General features: G+C 43.8%; 1 protein-coding gene across 1 annotated transcript; it reads left to right on the forward strand.

The window, feature by feature from the left end:
* Nucleotides 1-11,609: 11,609 nt before the first annotated feature.
* On the forward strand, nt 11,610-16,484 carry LOC123165583 (probable sulfate transporter 3.4). The gene is made up of 7 exons (XM_044583254.1): nt 11,610-12,239; nt 12,424-12,472; nt 12,559-13,004; nt 14,732-14,839; nt 14,964-15,080; nt 15,182-15,872; nt 15,976-16,484. The coding sequence occupies exons 1-7, from the start codon at nt 11,853-11,855 to the stop codon at nt 16,188-16,190; spliced, it is 2,013 nt and encodes a 670-aa protein (XP_044439189.1). The 5' UTR covers nt 11,610-11,852; the 3' UTR covers nt 16,191-16,484.
* The last annotated feature ends 1,897 nt before the right edge of the window (nt 16,485-18,381 follow it).

An 18,381-nucleotide genomic window follows, 5' to 3' on the forward strand; every position in this document is an offset into this window, starting at 1 on the left:
ATGCATGCCTCTGACTCGCCCGTCCCGCCGTTCTTGCACTCACTGGTCACCCATGTGTCAACGCGTTTGGCCTCTCCTTTTGTTCTCCGGCCACCCCATAGATTTCCCTTTTCCCAACCACAAGTCCACAACCAAGGTGAACTGATCTTGCCTAATGAGTGGTGACCGTGTGTGGTTCTTGTTTTCTTGGACATGTTCGCCGCACACAAACACGCGCATCAACGATTGCACGCACGCACTCACCGGCGACGCCCGTTTATGTCTTCAGGATCGGACTCCAAAGTCTTAAAACTCGCAAAGTCGTTGGATGTTAAATTGATTTTTTATCGACCTATTTAATCTGATTCTTGCTAGAATTAAGAGCTATTAAAAAACAAGTATAAAATATATAAAGAAAAAATGTCAAAAAATTCTTGCTTTATCTGCATTAGACAAAATCCAAAGCAAGCCACCCCTGCAAGAAATAAATGAATTCCAAAGATCTTGGGCAAATCCAAAGAGGGAGATATCGTGCATTGGATGCGTATGTCATATATCATCAGGAGAAACTAGTCTGAAAGAGATGTACAGACAGCCAAACCGTAATTTTTTTAGAAAAGGAGGAGGACCCCCGGCCTCTGCATCTGGGCGATGCATGCAGCCACTTTATTAATTATTCACAAAGACCTTACAAAGAAATGCAACAGTAAGTCTGAAGCCATCGTCTAGGCAACAACTGTCGCTACTCCTAAGAGACAGCCAAACAGTGAAACATGTGGTTTGATCCCTATCTAGGCCTCCTTTGGTTTGGGGAAATTTTGTAGGAATTTCATAGGATACGATTTCTATAGGAAAAATTCCTTTAGATCCCTTTGGTTGGTAGGAATAGAATCATATTCCTATGAAGGAATTCTTCCTATCCTTCACATTTCATAGGAAAATAAACATTAGCCTAGACTCAATGGAAAAAAAATCATATGATGTGAATCAAAGGCATCTTCTTTTCTATTCCTACTCATAGGATTTAAGATGCATGTCATCCCATTTCCTATGACTTTTCTATTCCTACGATTTGTCTATCCTATGAACCAAAGGACGTCTTAGTCGGTGCGATTGTGATGGTGGAGATGCAAGTAAACCTGATTAAACCCGAACCCACTACATGTTCAAGCTGAGCTTAAGTCTAGTCATGGAGTCGCTTGACGTTTGCAGTAGTACATTTCAAAGTAAATTCTCCCATGGTGGTTCATTGCTACTACAGCCTACAGGCGTACGTGTCTACACCACACGCATGCATGTGATCGATGACGATGTCCTGGTCCTCGCTCGTGACTTGCTTGTAACGGAACGAATAGCATATGTGTGCGTGCCAAACTATGCTGGAGAAAAAGAAAGGCAAATGCGTGCAATCTAGGGACCGATCGATCACGGGGTTGATAGGAGTATATCGGTACTGCTGCATCTGTTCTGTGGGGGGTATAGTACGTACGTGCACAAGTGACGTTTCGTTCATCACTCTATTCAGAACCATATATTATTCTCGGAAGAAAATGATGTACTACGTACCACTGAACACTTCACGTGTAAGGCAGAGCTGCATGAGATTCTCTTCACATGAATACATATCTCGTGTGAACGTACTGAGCATAGCTTAAATGCTACTCCCTCCGTCCCATAGCTTGAAAAATGATCTTATATTATGGGACAGAGGGAGTAGTAAGTCTTTTAGGTGAAACCTGACTTTCTAGCACTACTCCTTTAGTGGTATGTCGCGGTCGTTAGCTACGAGGCTTCTGTGGTGATTTCGTCAATCTCAATATTTGTCAATCGGTTCCTCAGAGATGTTCGTAAGGGCAGGACGACATATTTTCTAAAAAAAAAAGTAGGATTACACATATGTGGTGACCTTTTTTGTTTGGAATAATAGACCTGAGTATGCACTCACGCAATCTTTTAAGAAGGAAAACGAAAAGGCGTGCGCATGCACATGCATGCACGTCAAAAAGGGACCTGTATTTTCTATCTGCATGCATATGTGCCTTGTGCCATGCTCCAGGGTCGACTGCTAGCTCGACCTAAATACCGGTCACTCAGTCGACGATCGCTTTGCGTGCGAGTGGCGCCAATCATTTTGGTATCGAATCCATCATCCGATCGACCGGCGCACAGTGACCGACCGATCCAAACTGTACAGCGCACACATGCATGCATGCCTACACGTTGACTTTCATCTATCAACTGGCTCGATCGTAGTGGCCAGGCACGTACAGTTTTACCTGTATACCCGGATCTTGTGGTGAGAATGATCGGAAGAGATATGGACGCAACGGCTGACAAGAGATGTGTGCGGATGGTGGATGATCAGAGAGAGTCAGAGGGAACAACGGCCATCCCTTTTTATGTGTGTGTAACTTCTGACTCCTGGTGTGATCTGATTGACGAATAATACCGTGCCAGAGATCTGAGATGGGTGACTCGGAGGCAGGGTAAAAAGCCTGTGGGAGATGAGCGGCTCAGATGGGCAGGGTAAAAAGTTTGTGCGTGCGTTCATGCAAGTGGTGGTACATTCAAGCATCCATGACCACTGCCCTTCCCCCAATTAGAAGGGCATAGAGGTTTTTTACATCCATGTGCAAACAGATTGTTTTTCAGGGTTCAACCTAATTAAACCCCACGGAATGGAGGGCCAACTACTCGTGGAATAGGAAACTAGAGGAGCTATATATGTCAATAATATCTGCCATACCGCTCGGCCACCTCCTCATAGTAAGTTTGCCTGTCGCCGTTGAAGACCTGGCGGTTTTATTTCGCACAAAAAAAGAAAAAAAAACTAACGCCCACACATGTGGCATCTTGCACATCATCCACACGCCTCCTTTACCACTTATTTTGTCACATGTGAACAGATGACATCGGCAGGAATTTTTTGGTTTTCGGTTAAAAATGTTTTATCTTCTAATTAAAAAATTGAATTAAAAATCCATTTTCACCATTAAATCCGTCTCGACGAGATCTTCAAAACTAGACCGCATCTTGATATGTTTCGACGAAATTTTTATTTTACCCAAAAGTTGTCATAATGTTTACACTGTATTTGCCATAGTGCTTAAACTAAAGTTGCCATGTGGCAATTTCAGTTTGTAGAGCATGGAAATTTTAGTATTTTGATGATGGCAACTCCAGTACTTTGACCATGAAAATTATTTTTTGTATGAACCATGGCAATTTTAAGTGCATGTATCATGACAATTTTAGTTTATGGTTCATGGCAAGTCTAGTTTCTTAATTCCTCATTTTATAAATGTCAAAATTTACTTTTAAATGTAGAAGAAAATAGCTGAAACATATCATGACAACTTTTAGTGTAAACACCATGCCAATTCATGTGCAATAGACATGGCAACTTTTAACCCAAAAAAATTCGTCGAAATATATTGATATGAGATCTAGTTTTGAAGATCTCGTCGCGAGGGATTTAATGGTGAAAACGGATCTTTAATCAGATTTTTCATTTAAGAGATAACACATTTTAAAAAGTGAAAATCCAAAAAGATTCTCACATGCATGCATGTGATGACGTGGCGCAGTCTGTGTGTTATAAGGCGTGTGGACGGTTTTCACTCCCACCACACGTGTGGGCGTTAGCGTTGCAAAAAAAAGGCCTTGCGGTTTCTTGATGTGCCACAAAACATAAACAGTGTGGCCGCTACACATGCGGAGGGGGAAGCAAAAAGATCCTCCACCACCGTGGTATGTTGATGGAACATGAATTTGCGGAACTTTGTTTTTTCTTCTCTCTGACCATGAATGATGCTTAATCTCTCTGGCTTCATCTTTGTACCATTGTACAAGGGTACATTGGATTCGACCAGGTAATGGTCGGGAGGACCATGTTGCCTTAGCAGGGAAGCTTGAAACACCATGTCAAATTTGCAACTTCTAATATTTGCATGTGTTTGGCTACTACCAATGAAAAGGAGCAACAATGGTTCATGTCTCAACTGGCTCTTTTATATATTGTAGACGATTAGTTAACCGTTAATCTTACAATCATATAGATGCGTAAGAGTGCGGTTTGGTAGTGGCAATGAGTGTTTCGTTGTAACGACATGGATTTATATAGGTTTGGGCCTCCCTAAGAATAGTACCACTGCCCATGTACATCTTGGATTGTATTTGTCTTCCTAAGAGATTACAAGGGTGGTGTTTTGTCTCGTCTGGATAGGATCTACAAATAGTCGGGGGTTGATCGATCTGGCAACACTGGCTTGTCGAAAGGTTCCTTGGGAACTTGTGGATCTTGGGAGATTTGTAGCTCTTCTAAGAGTTGATAGTAGGTGATCTATGTCGGTTTAGTTTTCCACAGGGGTGGCTTCGCCTTTATATATAATTGTCGAGTGGTGTCTTACATGCACGGACCCATCTTCGAGTGGAACTCTTATTCATCCACCAACTTAGGGATAACTTCGTTAGTTGGTGTGATTCCTTGTCTTCTAGAGTAGCCACTGAATGCGGCTATGGTCACGCATCTAGAAGACCCCTAGTGCATCATGTCCATATACAGTATTAACTACGATAGTTATATGCTACTCATCTTCATATACAACCTCTGACACGGAGTTTGCCCGACTATTTCGCTTTAACCGATTCAGATGAGAAGTCTAGGATATGCGGCGTTCTTGGTAGTGATCGATAGTTTTTCCAAAGCCTTGTACCCAATCGTGGGTGTATATATGCTTAGAATAGTTGCAAGTAACACACACAAAATATATCATACCTTACTCATATAGTCATAGAATCCCCCAAAACCTTTTAAAGATGCAGCCTATCTTTCTCTCAGAAAGGTGCAACTTTGTGACAACTGCGCCCATCAAAATTAAGGAACAGACTCGGCACACTTCTTTTGACAGTTAAATTTATCCTGCTGCCAAACATTTATAAGCAGGTGAGGGTCCCTAGCTAGTCATGCAACATAAAGGTCGCTTTTGATTTCAGAAAATGATATATTTCTCTTTAAATATCTTCTCTTGACCATTGATGTTCCGTCTTTATGTCAAGTACAGAACCAGTAGTTGAGATTGGTCCTTGCATGCTTAACATAAGTCCTGCATTTCTGCTGTACACACCTAGTTAATCGTTTTCTTCCATGCACGCCTAACACAGTCCATATATGTACACACCAATCATGCAGCTAAACTAACTTACACTTGTGCAGTAACCTGACTTGAACTTGCACACCAACCCATGCATGAAGATTCATGTGAACTAATCTTGCAGGCCAACAATGCAATCCTGCACCACCCGTTGAACAGTAAGAAATGAAAAGGAAAATAAGCCGGGCCTATATTCTTAGCTGTAGGGCACGTACTTGTCTGCATGCTTCTCGTCTGTGATGAGGCCGGGAGAGGTTCATCTTCCATTATCTAAAAACAATTTAACTGTAACTTGCAACAAGCATTGTCGTTTTTCCTGTGTCTAGGTATTTTTGTAAGTACATTTATTTGTTGACCATGTATTTAAAACAAATTAATGTATATATGTACCTTTGGCCAAAGATCAAATCATATCAGAGCAGAGTGCTCAAGGGAAAGAAGATGAATATCTTTTAAAATGTTTGGCTCTCAGCTGTCATAATCCTGGAGGTCAGGTGCCTTAGGTGGTGGTGTGGTGTCGTCGTCAAGCTCTCTCGTGTTCATGCTCGACAGTGTAGTTGTGGCATTTGCAGTTCACTTGTATGTGTTTTCTCAGTGCGATTTCTCTTGTTCGGTTTACTCTTTGATCTGTTTTGTAAGTGGGCTCCTCACTATCTTGTATTGTTTGGATGTGTGACTTTATTTATAAAACGGGACAAAAGCCTATGTCCAGAACTGTCGTAATCGTATACTCCCTCCTTCCATCCATATAGGGCCTAATGCGTTTTTCAAGGCTAACTTTGACCAAATTTTAGAGCGATAATTATATGACATGCAACTTACACAAAGCATACGGTCAAATTCGTATGTGAAAGGAGCTTACAATGATATAATTTTCACATTATACATCTCATGTATTATTAATCTTGTCAATAGTCAAAGGCAGTCTTCAAAAACGCATTAGGCCCTATATAGATGGAAGGAGGGAGTATGTTTTGTCTATGAAGTAGTTGTGTGTTAGCTCTAGGGTCAACAACATAGCCCATCTCCCATAAAAAAACCATAGCCCATCTAAGTTTTGTCAATGGTAATTTTATTGATCTTTGTACAAAAAAAAGTCATGAGGTATACATGAATGACTTCAAACAGACTTAACCCGGATTCTATGCATTGGACCATTGCAAGGCAGTTTCGGATGACCGACAATAGCTTCACACATGTGACAGGGGACAAATAAAAGGAAGTCATGAAGGAATAAAAGGAAATTGCTATTAAAAAAACTTTAGAAGTATATATAATAAAAAAGTGTATTCCAAATAAATAAATAATTAAGACAATAACTTACATTTATCAAAAATAGGGAAAAGCATACTTCTAATAACAATCAAAACATGACATTTTGACCGTTAATTGCCAAAATCATGCATATTTTGTGTGCGGTAGAGCAAAATGTCATCGGTGAGCTCAACTGGCGCCCCTGGCTTTTTTGGATTTTCCCACATGGATCATCCGTTGTTTTAGACGACTAACAATAGTTTCACATATGTTGCATGGCTAACAGGAAAAAAATCTAAAACAAATACAGAAATTTGCTAAAAGAAACTTTACAAGTAAACTTTAATAAAATTATAGAAAACAAAAACAGAAGGTATTACAAACAGATAAAAATAAGAAAAATACAAAGAAAGAGCATTCATGGTAAAATGAGAGATATGTTGCTTCTAGTTGACAATCAAAACACAACAAGTTTGACCTTTAATTGTTCAAATCATGTAAACGATGTCAGCAATGAAGTCAACTAAACTCCACAATGTTTTCGCATATATCTAAATTCTTTGAACAGATTGAACCCAGAGGATTTAGCTCTCGGACCCATATTTTCCCTCGGATCGCTATAGATCATTTTTTATGATTGGTAATTGTTTCACCATGTGTAGACACTACTAGAATGAAAATGTGCTGGTAAATGATAATGAAAGTCCAAGGGAATTGTTATAAAATAGGAATATTAAAAATAAAAAATAAAAAAGATATAAGAAAATATGGAAATTCTAGAAACTCAATGTTCTGAATAAATTGGAAAATCAATAGAACCTACCCAAAGAAAATGAGCGCTCATGGAAGATCTGTATAGTAGGCAGTCAAAGGACCATATAAAAAAACTACACTTCATTTTTCTTATTCAGTTCAATGGTTCTTCCCAGTACCTTTTACTTCTTTGCCAGTTTTTATTGTCTAGATTATGGTTGTGTATTTTATGAGATATTTTTGTACACTTTATAAGTTTGTAGTTTTAAATTTTAGTGTATTTTTCCTTGCCATCAAAAAAGTGTTTCTTATTTTTTTTGCCTTTTTATGAAAAAAATTAGAAAACACTCATGTTTTTTCCTTATGAATATGTTTGGATAACGGAAAGCATTACCACATCATTTAAAACCAAATTTAATGATTTGAGTGACTAAATGTTCAACAAAATTCAGGATAGAGACATAGAGTCGTTGATGTAATCGATGAAATGCCACAACCTTAGAGTAGAGGCCTATATATGATGGTCGATCATTTTTGTGCCCTTCTAGCCAATCCACTAGTGATTGGATGCATGAACCACTTGATCACTATTACAAGTGTACCCAGACATGTGTAGACACTACTAGAATTAAAATGTGCTCATAAATGACAATGAAAGTCCAAAGGAACTTTTGTAAAATAGGAATATTAAAAACAAAATATATGGAAATTCTAGAAACTAAATATTCTGAATAAATTGGAAATTCAATGGAACCTACAAAGAGCGTTCATGGAAGATCTGTAGTTGGTAGTCGAAGGACCATACAAAAAATACTACACTTTTTTTATTCAGTTCAGTGGTTCTTCCTGAGTACCCTTTATTTGTTTTCTAGTTTTTAACATTTAGATTATGATTGTGTATTTTATGAAATATTTTGATCCGCTTTCTAAGTTTGTATTTTAAATTTTAGTGTATTTCTCCTTGCCATCAAAAAGTGTTTCTTATTCTTTTACATTTTTAAAGATTTTTTCTAGAAAAAACTCAGGTTTTTTCTTATGAATAGGTTTAGATATTGGAAAGCATTACCACATCATCTGAAACCATCTTCAATGATTTGAGGGACTAAATGTTGAACAAAATTCACGATAGAGACATAGAGTCGTTGATGTAATTAATGAAATGCCACAACCTTAGAGTAGAGGCCTATATATGATGGTTGATCATTTTTGCACCCTTCTAGCCAATCCACTAGTGATTGGATGCATGAACCACTTGATCGCTATTACAAGTGTACCCAAACATCACCGCATGATACGACATCCCATTGACTCAGTTAGTTTGGCTTATATTATTGCAGGCGCCTACAGAAAGGAAAACTGGATAAAGGAAAATTGTAGGGGTAAGTGCTCCATATGCTACTTTCCACCTATGACAGAAACTAATTATGATCGATAAGGAAATGATTTGCAAAATTAATCATAAAACTTAAGTTTTGCTAGAGTTCTGCTGCAAATCAGCTAGAGCTTAAGTATTTCAGATGCGCCCTCCATTGATGTACTACATATAAACTATAGCTTATAAAAAAAATAAAAGCGTAATTATCTTATTTGAGATGCAATCTCACAGGCACATGCATGGACATATGAAGAAAGATACATGGGGCTTCACTACTGATTGCCTACTTATTTTGGTCACGTTGGGGAGACCTTGCCATCAGCCTTATTGTGGATATCTCCCCAGCCACTTTATGCCAAGACGCTAGTGACCGTTGGTTACAGAGACAAATTCTGAAGCTACCTCAGCCGGCCAGAAACACATACACATACACACCCACACCATATACACCTGCCGGATACGCCGTAACGGCAAGTTTCTAGCAGAGAAAACATGTATATTATTTCACCTAGCTATATATACAATCTCTATTAGCAAGCATTTTCTGCTAGTTTTGGTTGCCCCATTTATGCCTGCACCTATTTGAGGCTACATGCATTGCTGGCCGACAGTTGCATGTTGCCAAATATACATCACCGGCCACACTAGCATCACATGCGTTTTGGCCACAATTAGCTAGGGCTAGCAACAGATGCTATTTATATGCATGTAATTATGTATAAACGGCCAACTTGGTGAGCCACTTGAGTTTCCTTTGCTCATGCGTTTCAATATGGGCTCTCAACGTTTGCAGGAAATTCTAGGGCAGGCAGGCACTATCCTTCTCCATAGGCCACCTTTCGATGGGAGCTAGCTAGCAAGGCTATGCATCAAATGCATCGACTCCATTGATAGTTGGCCGGCAGCTCCACTCTGCTGTGGAAATGGAAGTAAGTGATGGGGCTTTTAAATACCTTGCCATCGAAATATGTAGATTGCTAGCTGTTGTTATCATCATCATGGCTCTTGGTGCTCCTGTCACAATTCATGGCTCAGAATCTAGTAGCTTGTAACATGGGTCAAGAATGTGATTATGTCAGTATGCATTTCCTTCTTGTAGAGGAGTAGTGTTTACATATAGACTGAATATGCATTTTTCCTATAGATTAGTGTATACGTGTAGAGAATAGATATGTTCTGTTCTGTTGCTTTCACGTAAGACAAATTGAGTTAGGAGTTAGGTGTGCGCCTAATTAACGACGTGCTTACACCGTGGTTTGCCTTTTGCCAGATGCCAGACATGTGGGCCCAGTCATGCACACGTGGAGCAGACATGTCACCTCAGGATCATTCCCTCCTGATTATATTACTCAAAATTAGCCACATAGTCATAGTAATAGTCATAAAATGGTCACCGGATATACACAACCGTTAAAATTGGGTAACCCACTGAGTGCAAAAGGGAACCGAAGAACTTATGTCCACCAATTAACTTGCAACCATTCCAGAATCCATCATCCATCATCCAAGGAGAAAAGATATTCACCTTCCACCAAGCCTTCTTTTACATGAATCTACCCTTACCATTACTTACTTGTGTTGGAAGTTCAGGGATCGGTGGCAGTCGATTCGACTTAGCTGGATTCGAAACATGAGATATTTCTATTTTACACCGTAGATTCGAACTATAAAAGGTGATCAACTAACAAGTGAAAATTCTTCCAATGTGGGATAAAGGAGAATGGTTTATCACCTTTACTGGTTCTTTCTGAGTCGTAAGATGTACAAATCTCCCCGCAAAAAAAAAGGATGCACGATTCTGATCGAAAAGACAATTTATTTAATTTTCATTTTTAACTAGGAGCATGGCCAATAGTTCCCAGCTAGCTAGGTTATTTGTGATAATTGAATTGTTTCATGTAAAACTAATACTTTGTAGAGGGCTCAAATCAAGTTAGGTTGATTTTGATACCCACTATTTCCTTGTTTGTAAGTTTGATCCATAGCACCTCATAAGTAGTCCTTTTGCCGAGAGATGTTTTTTTTTACTTTTTATGTTGCAAGGAATGTTTCGAAGGACAATACAAGGTATTTTAGTCATACTACCTTACAAATCCATGTCCAATACTTAGGAGGTTAACTTCATATCTTTCTCAGGTACAATTTTTTTGTAGCGTATGTGGGTTGTGTACCGTTTCGCCCTATTATAGTGGTTTCAAAGCGCGCACTTGCTTAATTTTTGGCCTAATTTGCAGAAAGAAGTATCATGCTCAATCCTTCATCGGTATGCCAAATAGTTCCGACTGGTGGTAAATAACCCATGTCTTCAACACTGCACAAGGACGGTGTTCGGTCATTCGTCGCACTAATGACAACATAAAGATGATGGATGCAAGCTTCTCTTCTCTGGAAAACACGCGGAAGATGGCGGATGCAAGTTTAAAAGAATGAACAAGGATGGTCCTGTCACACTTCTCTCTATTTCGCCTCATGCACCTTGCTCTCAAGGCTCCTAAGCTTTTTGGACATTGATGGTATTTTGTCCTTTTTATGTATGCTTTGGTATTCTAGTTTGCTTTGGTAGTTGAAAGGCACTGAAGCTTGTTGTCCTATCTCGAACACAATCTCTCTCTCTCCCCGTGTGTGTGTTACGGTGCGTCTAGGCGGGGCATCTTGGTTCTCTTTACACCCCTAGTTCCTTTTTTTGCGAGAAAATTTCCGATCCCCTAGTTCGCTAAAGTCAATTATCTGGCGATTCTCTTGATGATGAAGCTTATCTGTCATCGTATCACCGGCCGACCTTGAACCCTGTCATTTAAGGCCGTTTACTATATGCAAACAAAAAAAACATAAATGTATGGGGCTAGAATACGTTTTTGGTTGAGGTATAATTCGGTTTTGATACCAGCACCTCCGTACCGAGTAATCCGATCTTAATTATTACCCCCAATCTGGACGGCTGGTGATTTTCCAGTGTGTTTCCTGCGGGTAAAAAGCTCGGGCGTCGGTGGCTAATTACAGCACCCAGTAAATAGTGACCGGAGAGGGCCCCACCCAAATTAACCCAACCCTGCCCTACCACCCCGCACCACGCCGGAGGCGGACGCAGAGGCAGAGGCAGAGCCAGAGCCAGAGTCGCCTTCCTAATCCGCGTCGAGGTGGGAGGGAGGAAATCCTCGGCTTCTCCCGCGCTTTCGCCCCCCGCCCCGTCCCGTGCCTATAAAACCCGGCCATCCTCCGACGACGAATCCATCGAGCACCAGCAACAACAATCCTCTGCTTAGCCATCGGCCTCATCCTCCTCCCCTGCGCCGGCGGTTGCAGGGAGAGGGCATACAGCGTAGCCTAGCGCCGTAGCCATGGTGGTGAACAACAAGGTGGAGACCCTGGCGTTCGACCTGGAGGCGGGGCACGGGCCCGGGGCGAAGGCGCCGCCGCCGGCGGACTCGGGCGCGCGTCAGCAGCAGCAGCGGCAGGCGCCGGCGGGGATGGTGCAGGTGGAGCTGCACAAGGTGTCGGCGCCGGAGCGCCGGACGACGGCGCGGGCGCTGGGGCAGCGGCTGGCGGAGATCTTCTTCCCCGACGACCCCCTGCACCAGTTCAAGAACCAGTCGCTCGCCCGGAAGCTGGTGCTCGCGCTGCAGTACTTCTTCCCCATCTTCCACTGGGGCTCCAACTACAGCCTCCGCCTCCTCCGCTCCGACGCCGTCGCCGGCCTCACCATTGCCAGCCTCGCCATCCCACAGGTAATTATTCCATCCATTGATTTCTCTGCCTGTCGCCAGGCCGGGGCCAGCGCGCCTTCAATTCGCCGCCCCATTTTTAGGACCTTCCTTTTCTGGTCCATGGCGAGGCATACATGGCCGCCAGCTGCAAGTTTCGTCGGTCGACATTAATTTCTTTCCTTCTCCTCCATGGCGCGACGTGCAGGGCATCAGCTACGCCAAGCTCGCCAACCTGCCGCCCATCATCGGCCTATGTGAGTCTCCCACGCCTCTGCTCCATAACTCTGTCATTCATGGCGAGAAATTAATGGGCGATTGACGAGATTGTTGGCACATGCAGATTCGAGCTTCGTGCCGCCGTTGATCTACGCGCTGCTGGGGAGCTCGCGGGACCTGGCGGTGGGCCCGGTGTCGATCGCGTCGCTGGTGATGGGGTCCATGCTCCGGGAGGCGGTGGCGCCGGAGCAGCAGCCCATCCTGTACCTCCAGCTGGCCTTCACCGCCACCTTCTTCGCCGGCGTCTTCCAGGCCTCCCTGGGCTTCCTCCGCCTGGGCTTCATCGTCGACTTCCTCTCCAAGGCCACGCTCACCGGGTTCATGGGCGGCGCCGCCGTCATCGTGTCCCTGCAGCAGCTCAAGGGCCTCCTCGGCATCGTCCACTTCACCACCCACATGGGCTTCGTCGACGTCATGGCCTCCGTCGTCCGCCGCCACAGCGAGTGGCAGTGGCAGACCATCGTCATGGGCGTCGCCTTCCTCGCCATCCTCCTCGGCACACGCCAGATCGTAAGTTACCCACCACCTATGCTCTGCCTCCGTCTAGCTAATAGCACAGTGTTTAGTTCCAATTTAACTTATCCATGTTTAGTTTCAATTTCACTAATACAACTACTAATTGATTCCATATTATTACATTAACCATATCTAGTTTCAGTTTTACTAACCATGGAAATGATTAGGATTAGGATGCATATATGCATCCCTTTTCTTTTGGTTCTTGAAATCAGAAAAGAAAAAGAAAAGGAATGTTTAGTCATCATTTGTCAATTAGTCGGCTAATGTTTTCTAGAATTATTTGACCATGGGCATGGACAGGTAGCAACTAGGAAAGGTAGAATTTGCAAAAAGGGGAGGTGGTGATTAAACCCATAAAAGTGGGGCAGTACAATGGAGGGACCCAAAGGGTGCTTCCCACTAACAAGGAATTTCACTCCACTCAAACATAGCTAATGGCTAATAATTAGTGGCAGGGTGATCTTAAGCACCTAGCTCCTGTTTGTTGGGACCTGACAATGCTCGGATATTTTTTTTTCTGAAAGAAAAAACATTCTTATTTCAACTTGACTTCACACAAAAAACGAATCCCTTACTTTTCTTTAATTTGTTTCCTCGGAACAACATTCGACGGTATCTGAAGTACACCCAAAATGAGTATATCATCATAAGAAAGAAATGTCCTGTAATTGATTAGAGAACATGGCTAATAGCTTGGTCCAATCAGTTAGAACTTTTTAAACTCTTTTAGTTTGTCTATATATATGCTAATAGTAATTTAGACTATCCTAACAAGAGCTTTTAGACTTGCTTTGTTTAGCTGAACAATGGTATGATCAGAAAAGTCTAGTTCCTCCCTATGGGAGGCCTAATCTTCCAAGATATCTGAATGACAATAGACTGAAACATGGTGCCAAAAAGTGCCTCTTGGCACTTGAGCACATGCACTTTCAAGATTGCATAATTGCCATAGGCAGTTTAAAATTAGCACTGTTTTTTCCATGCAAACAAATCAGCAATACCTATATCCCTTTCTCCTTCACAAAAGCGTCACTGTTTCCTCAGCAAAAAAAAGGCATATTAAAGATTCAGTCATACCAAACATATATGTTTTGAAGCCAAACGTAACCTGTCTTAGCAGTTTCAGTTTGGCCATGCACATACAGCTGCCATGTTCATAGCTTGCCTTAGTTTTCATAAACTCTGCTAGGCCAAACGCATCAATCAGTTTGGAGTAAGACGTGTGTCATTGTGTGTGGGCTTAGTTAGAATCTATTCTGTAATGGCCGGTGACCCATTGCAGCCTGCCCCTTTTTCCCTTTTTGGGGAGAATGTATCGAATTTGGTCTCTGATGTGTCACCTGTTAGGCTAGTTGGTCACAATCTTTCCTCATTTCCATGATATTTTTCTCTGTCAAATCTGGAGATGATGATTGACAAACACCCCACACGAAGCCGTGAGAACGCGTCGCGCGATCCTCCTTGACAAGCGGGCCATCGCCAGTTCGCTCGCGTGATGGTTTTCCGTTTGCAGCAGAGTTGGTTAAGACTGGTGATGGTTCAGCACTTGACATAATTGCACATGTTGATCTTGAGGCAAACACCTACCACACATTTTTTTCAGTTAGCCTGACAGGCAATTTGTTTTCTCTTGCTCTGTTTTTTTGGTGAAAACTATTCAGCAATAGCAAGCAGATGTACTGAACAATCACACATTTTTCCTCCTTGTACTTCTGCAGAGCGCTCGGAATCCGAGGCTTTTCTGGGTGTCGGCGGCGGCTCCCCTGACGTCGGTGATCGCCTCCACCATCATCTCCTACTTGTGCAGAGGCCACGGCATCAGCATCGTAAGCACAACATTTTTCTTCTTCAGTAGCATCTCTGAACATGCTTCGAGCATGAAAAAAAATCAAAGAAACATTCATAACCTGTCTCTGATCAATCTCCAAAAATGCCGTCTTTGTCGCGCAGATCGGCGACCTCCCGAGGGGAGTGAACCCTCCATCCATGAACATGCTCGTCTTCAGCGGCTCCTACGTCGCCCTGGCCGTCAAGACCGGGATCATGACCGGCATCCTGTCCCTCACCGTAAGATCAATCAATCAATCTCTGGTTTTTTACTAATCTGAACAAGTTTTGTTGCGGCATTTTGATCTGATGGTGGATGATTTTGTCCTTGAATGTTGCAGGAGGGGATCGCGGTGGGCCGGACGTTCGCGTCGATCAACAACTACAACGTGGACGGGAACAAGGAGATGATGGCGATCGGGGTGATGAACATGGCGGGGTCCTGCGCCTCCTGCTACGTCACCACGGGCTCCTTCTCCCGCTCCGCCGTCAACTACAGCGCCGGCTGCCGGACGGCGGTGTCGAACATCGTCATGGCCTCCGCCGTCCTGGTCACGCTGCTCTTCCTGATGCCGCTGTTCCACTACACGCCCAACGTGATCCTGTCGGCCATCATCATCACCGCCGTGGCCGGGCTGATCGACGTCCGCGGCGCCGCCAAGCTGTGGAAGGTGGACAAGCTGGACTTCTGCGCGTGCGTGGCCGCCTTCCTCGGCGTGCTCCTCGTGTCCGTCCAGGTCGGGCTGTCCATCGCCGTGGGCATCTCGCTGTTCAAGATCCTGCTGCAGGTGACCCGGCCCAACACCGTCGTCATGGGGCTGGTCCCCGGCACGCAGAGCTACCGCAGCATGGCGCAGTACCGCGAGGCCGTGCGCGTGCCGCCGTTCCTCGTCGTCGGCGTCGAGTCGGCCATCTACTTCGCCAACTCCACCTACCTGGTGGAGCGGATCATGCGGTACCTCCGCGAGGAGGAGGAGCGCGCCGCCAAGGCCAACCTCTGCGGCGTCCGCTGCATCGTCCTCGACATGAGCGGTGAGTCCGACCGTCACTGCAAACTAAATTAAAAGATCGCCATTGTTCTTGGCATCCAAGTTCCAAGATCGATTCACTGACGAACGAACTTGGTTGATTGCAGCGGTGACGGCGATCGACACGAGCGGGCTGGACGCGCTGGCGGAGATGAAGCGGGTGCTGGACAAGCGGGGCATCGACCTGGTGCTGGCGAACCCGGTGGGGTCGGTGACGGAGAGGATGTACAACTCGGTGGTGGGGGAGACGTTCGGGTCGGACCGCATCTTCTTCAGCGTCGCCGAGGCCGTCGCGGCGGCGCCGTACAAGGCGCAGCCCTGACGCCATAGACCAGCAAGCAGTAGGGTGCATAGATGAAGAAGAAGAAGAAGATTAAGAAGATGAAGAAGAATTAATCAGGATGCAGAGTGTTGGTCAGATGGAGTGATTAGTGTAAGGCCGGAATAACGGCGGTGCTGATCTCTCTTCTCTTCTCGTCTGTGGAGAAGAGGTTTATGTTTTTCTGATGAAGAAGAAAAATGTACCCCTAATCAGCATGCGCGCGGTTGTTGTAGAAGAAGAAGGTGTAAGGTGATGCAGATGTAATCAATGGAAGTTGGTTAATTTCGTAGTCCATCATGTCCAACTCATTCTTGCCGCTTGTTCGGTTGGAAGGGAACGGTAAATCCCCTACGAGTCAAAATCCCCCTCAATCCACTGCAATCCTCTTCAAGAGAGGTTTAATCAAACAAGGCCTGAATGAATCCCACGATGCATGAGCTCATAAAAGTCAAGGGTAACCTTGTCAATCGCCAAATATCAACTTGTAGGGGCAGCAGGCTGACAAGGACTAACTAGGTCTCCGAGAACATGTGTAGTGGGGCCTCTTTTCTTTTTCGGAAAAAGTTAATTGCCAATTGTCACGTGTTAACTTCGCACGCGACCTCTCGGCGTCATAGATGGCGACAATATGTGGTGCGAAGAGGAATGGGGGAAGGAAGGAAAGAGAAGGCGACCGATGGCCGATAAGGCAAAGTTGAGTGCATGCATCCCCCCTCCCCCCTCCACCCACCCACCAACACAATATGACGACCGAGTAACCCTAGAAAGGGGATCGATCTCACGTGAGAGGAATTGGGGATGAGGAGAGGAGCAGGTAGGTGACATAGACGAAGAGAGGTGAGAATAATTCAGAGTTATCTTATTTCTTGTCCTCCTCTGTCTCGTACGCAGGGTTGAGCACACACACGCACACCCGAGTTATAAGGCCACATGCAGCCCAACACATCCACGGCCTACGGCACTGCACTACTGCTAGTCCACCTGGACACTTGTATCAGGTGTGACACACAAGCATGGATGGTCTTGAGCCGAGGGTTGGCAACTCCGCTTGACTTCTGTGGCAAGAGCGATGATAACGTTGAATCTGCCATGATGGGGATGATGAGAGAGTGCAAGTGAACATCGATGGCAGAGGATGAAGGGGGCAATAGTGAGGGCAGTGGCGACGTCGGGGGACGCATGGAGAAAGGTGTGTAGGGATGGAGAACATTGAGAGGAAGGGGCGCATGTGTTTACACGCGATAGTTCGAGGCCTAACGTCGCCTAGAATATCTTCCTTTCTTTTATCCATCTTTGTTTTAGGAGCAAAGCTTGTTTCTTTGTTTTCCGCAACAATCACATTATTATCTGTTTCGGAAATGTTAACCATGGAGTGTTTGTTGGGAATGTTCTTGCGGCAAACTTGTTGGTTGATGTTCGATATCCTGGTATGAATCGCGGTGCAAAGGTGTTCATTTTTTAATTTGGTTCATGATTTTGAATGGTCGATGATTTCTCACATCAATCCGCAACAACTAGCTTATAAAAATACCTAGTCTCGCACCCTCTCATCACCTGACAAGAAATAAATGCCAACATGTGACACTATAGCACCAACATAATACATGTGGTCACCACTGCATCCCTGCATATGTGTGTGCCACTTTGGAGATAACACATAATTATAACCCCCAAAAAGATCCATGAAAATACCAAATTATAAATAAAAAGAAAACAGACTTCATCATCCCCCCCCCCCCATCCAACACACACCAAACCATTTTTTTAATGAAATCTCAACAACACCAACTATGTAGCGAAGCACGCCCAATCCTTCTAGTATCATATCGAACATCCACAAGCAATTAATACCATACTTTTTTTGAACTTTCAGTTAATACCCTACCTTATATGAACTTGCATTGCACATACGCAATTACTAGTATGAACAAAAGAGCATAAATCAACATCCACAAAATGGTCAATCAAGTTGAATGTTGATGGCTCGTTCCATGCCGAAGGAGGTTCAGGCGCAACAAGGGCTGTTTTGAGAGATGGGAATGGGTGATTTTTAGTAGCACAACGCAAATTTATTCAGAACGCAGGGGATGTGATGACAGCAGAAGCGATGGCTATGTGTGACGGTCTAGCTTTGGCAAATGCTATGGGTTTTAATAGGATTGTAGTGGAGTCTGATTCTCTCACTGTGGTG

This window comes from Triticum aestivum, chromosome 7D (assembly GCF_018294505.1).
Source record: "Triticum aestivum cultivar Chinese Spring chromosome 7D, IWGSC CS RefSeq v2.1, whole genome shotgun sequence".
Lineage (NCBI taxonomy): Eukaryota > Viridiplantae > Streptophyta > Magnoliopsida > Poales > Poaceae > Triticum > Triticum aestivum.

Coding starts and splice junctions, on each gene's coding strand:
- LOC123165583 (XM_044583254.1), top strand. CDS start 11,853: ATGGTGGTGAACAACAAGGTGGAGACCCTGGCGTTCGACCTGGAGGCG. Junction 12,240..12,423: donor CCAGCCTCGCCATCCCACAG/GTAATTATTCCA, acceptor CGCGACGTGCAG/GGCATCAGCTACGCCAAGCT. Junction 13,005..14,731: donor TCCTCGGCACACGCCAGATC/GTAAGTTACCCA, acceptor GTACTTCTGCAG/AGCGCTCGGAATCCGAGGCT.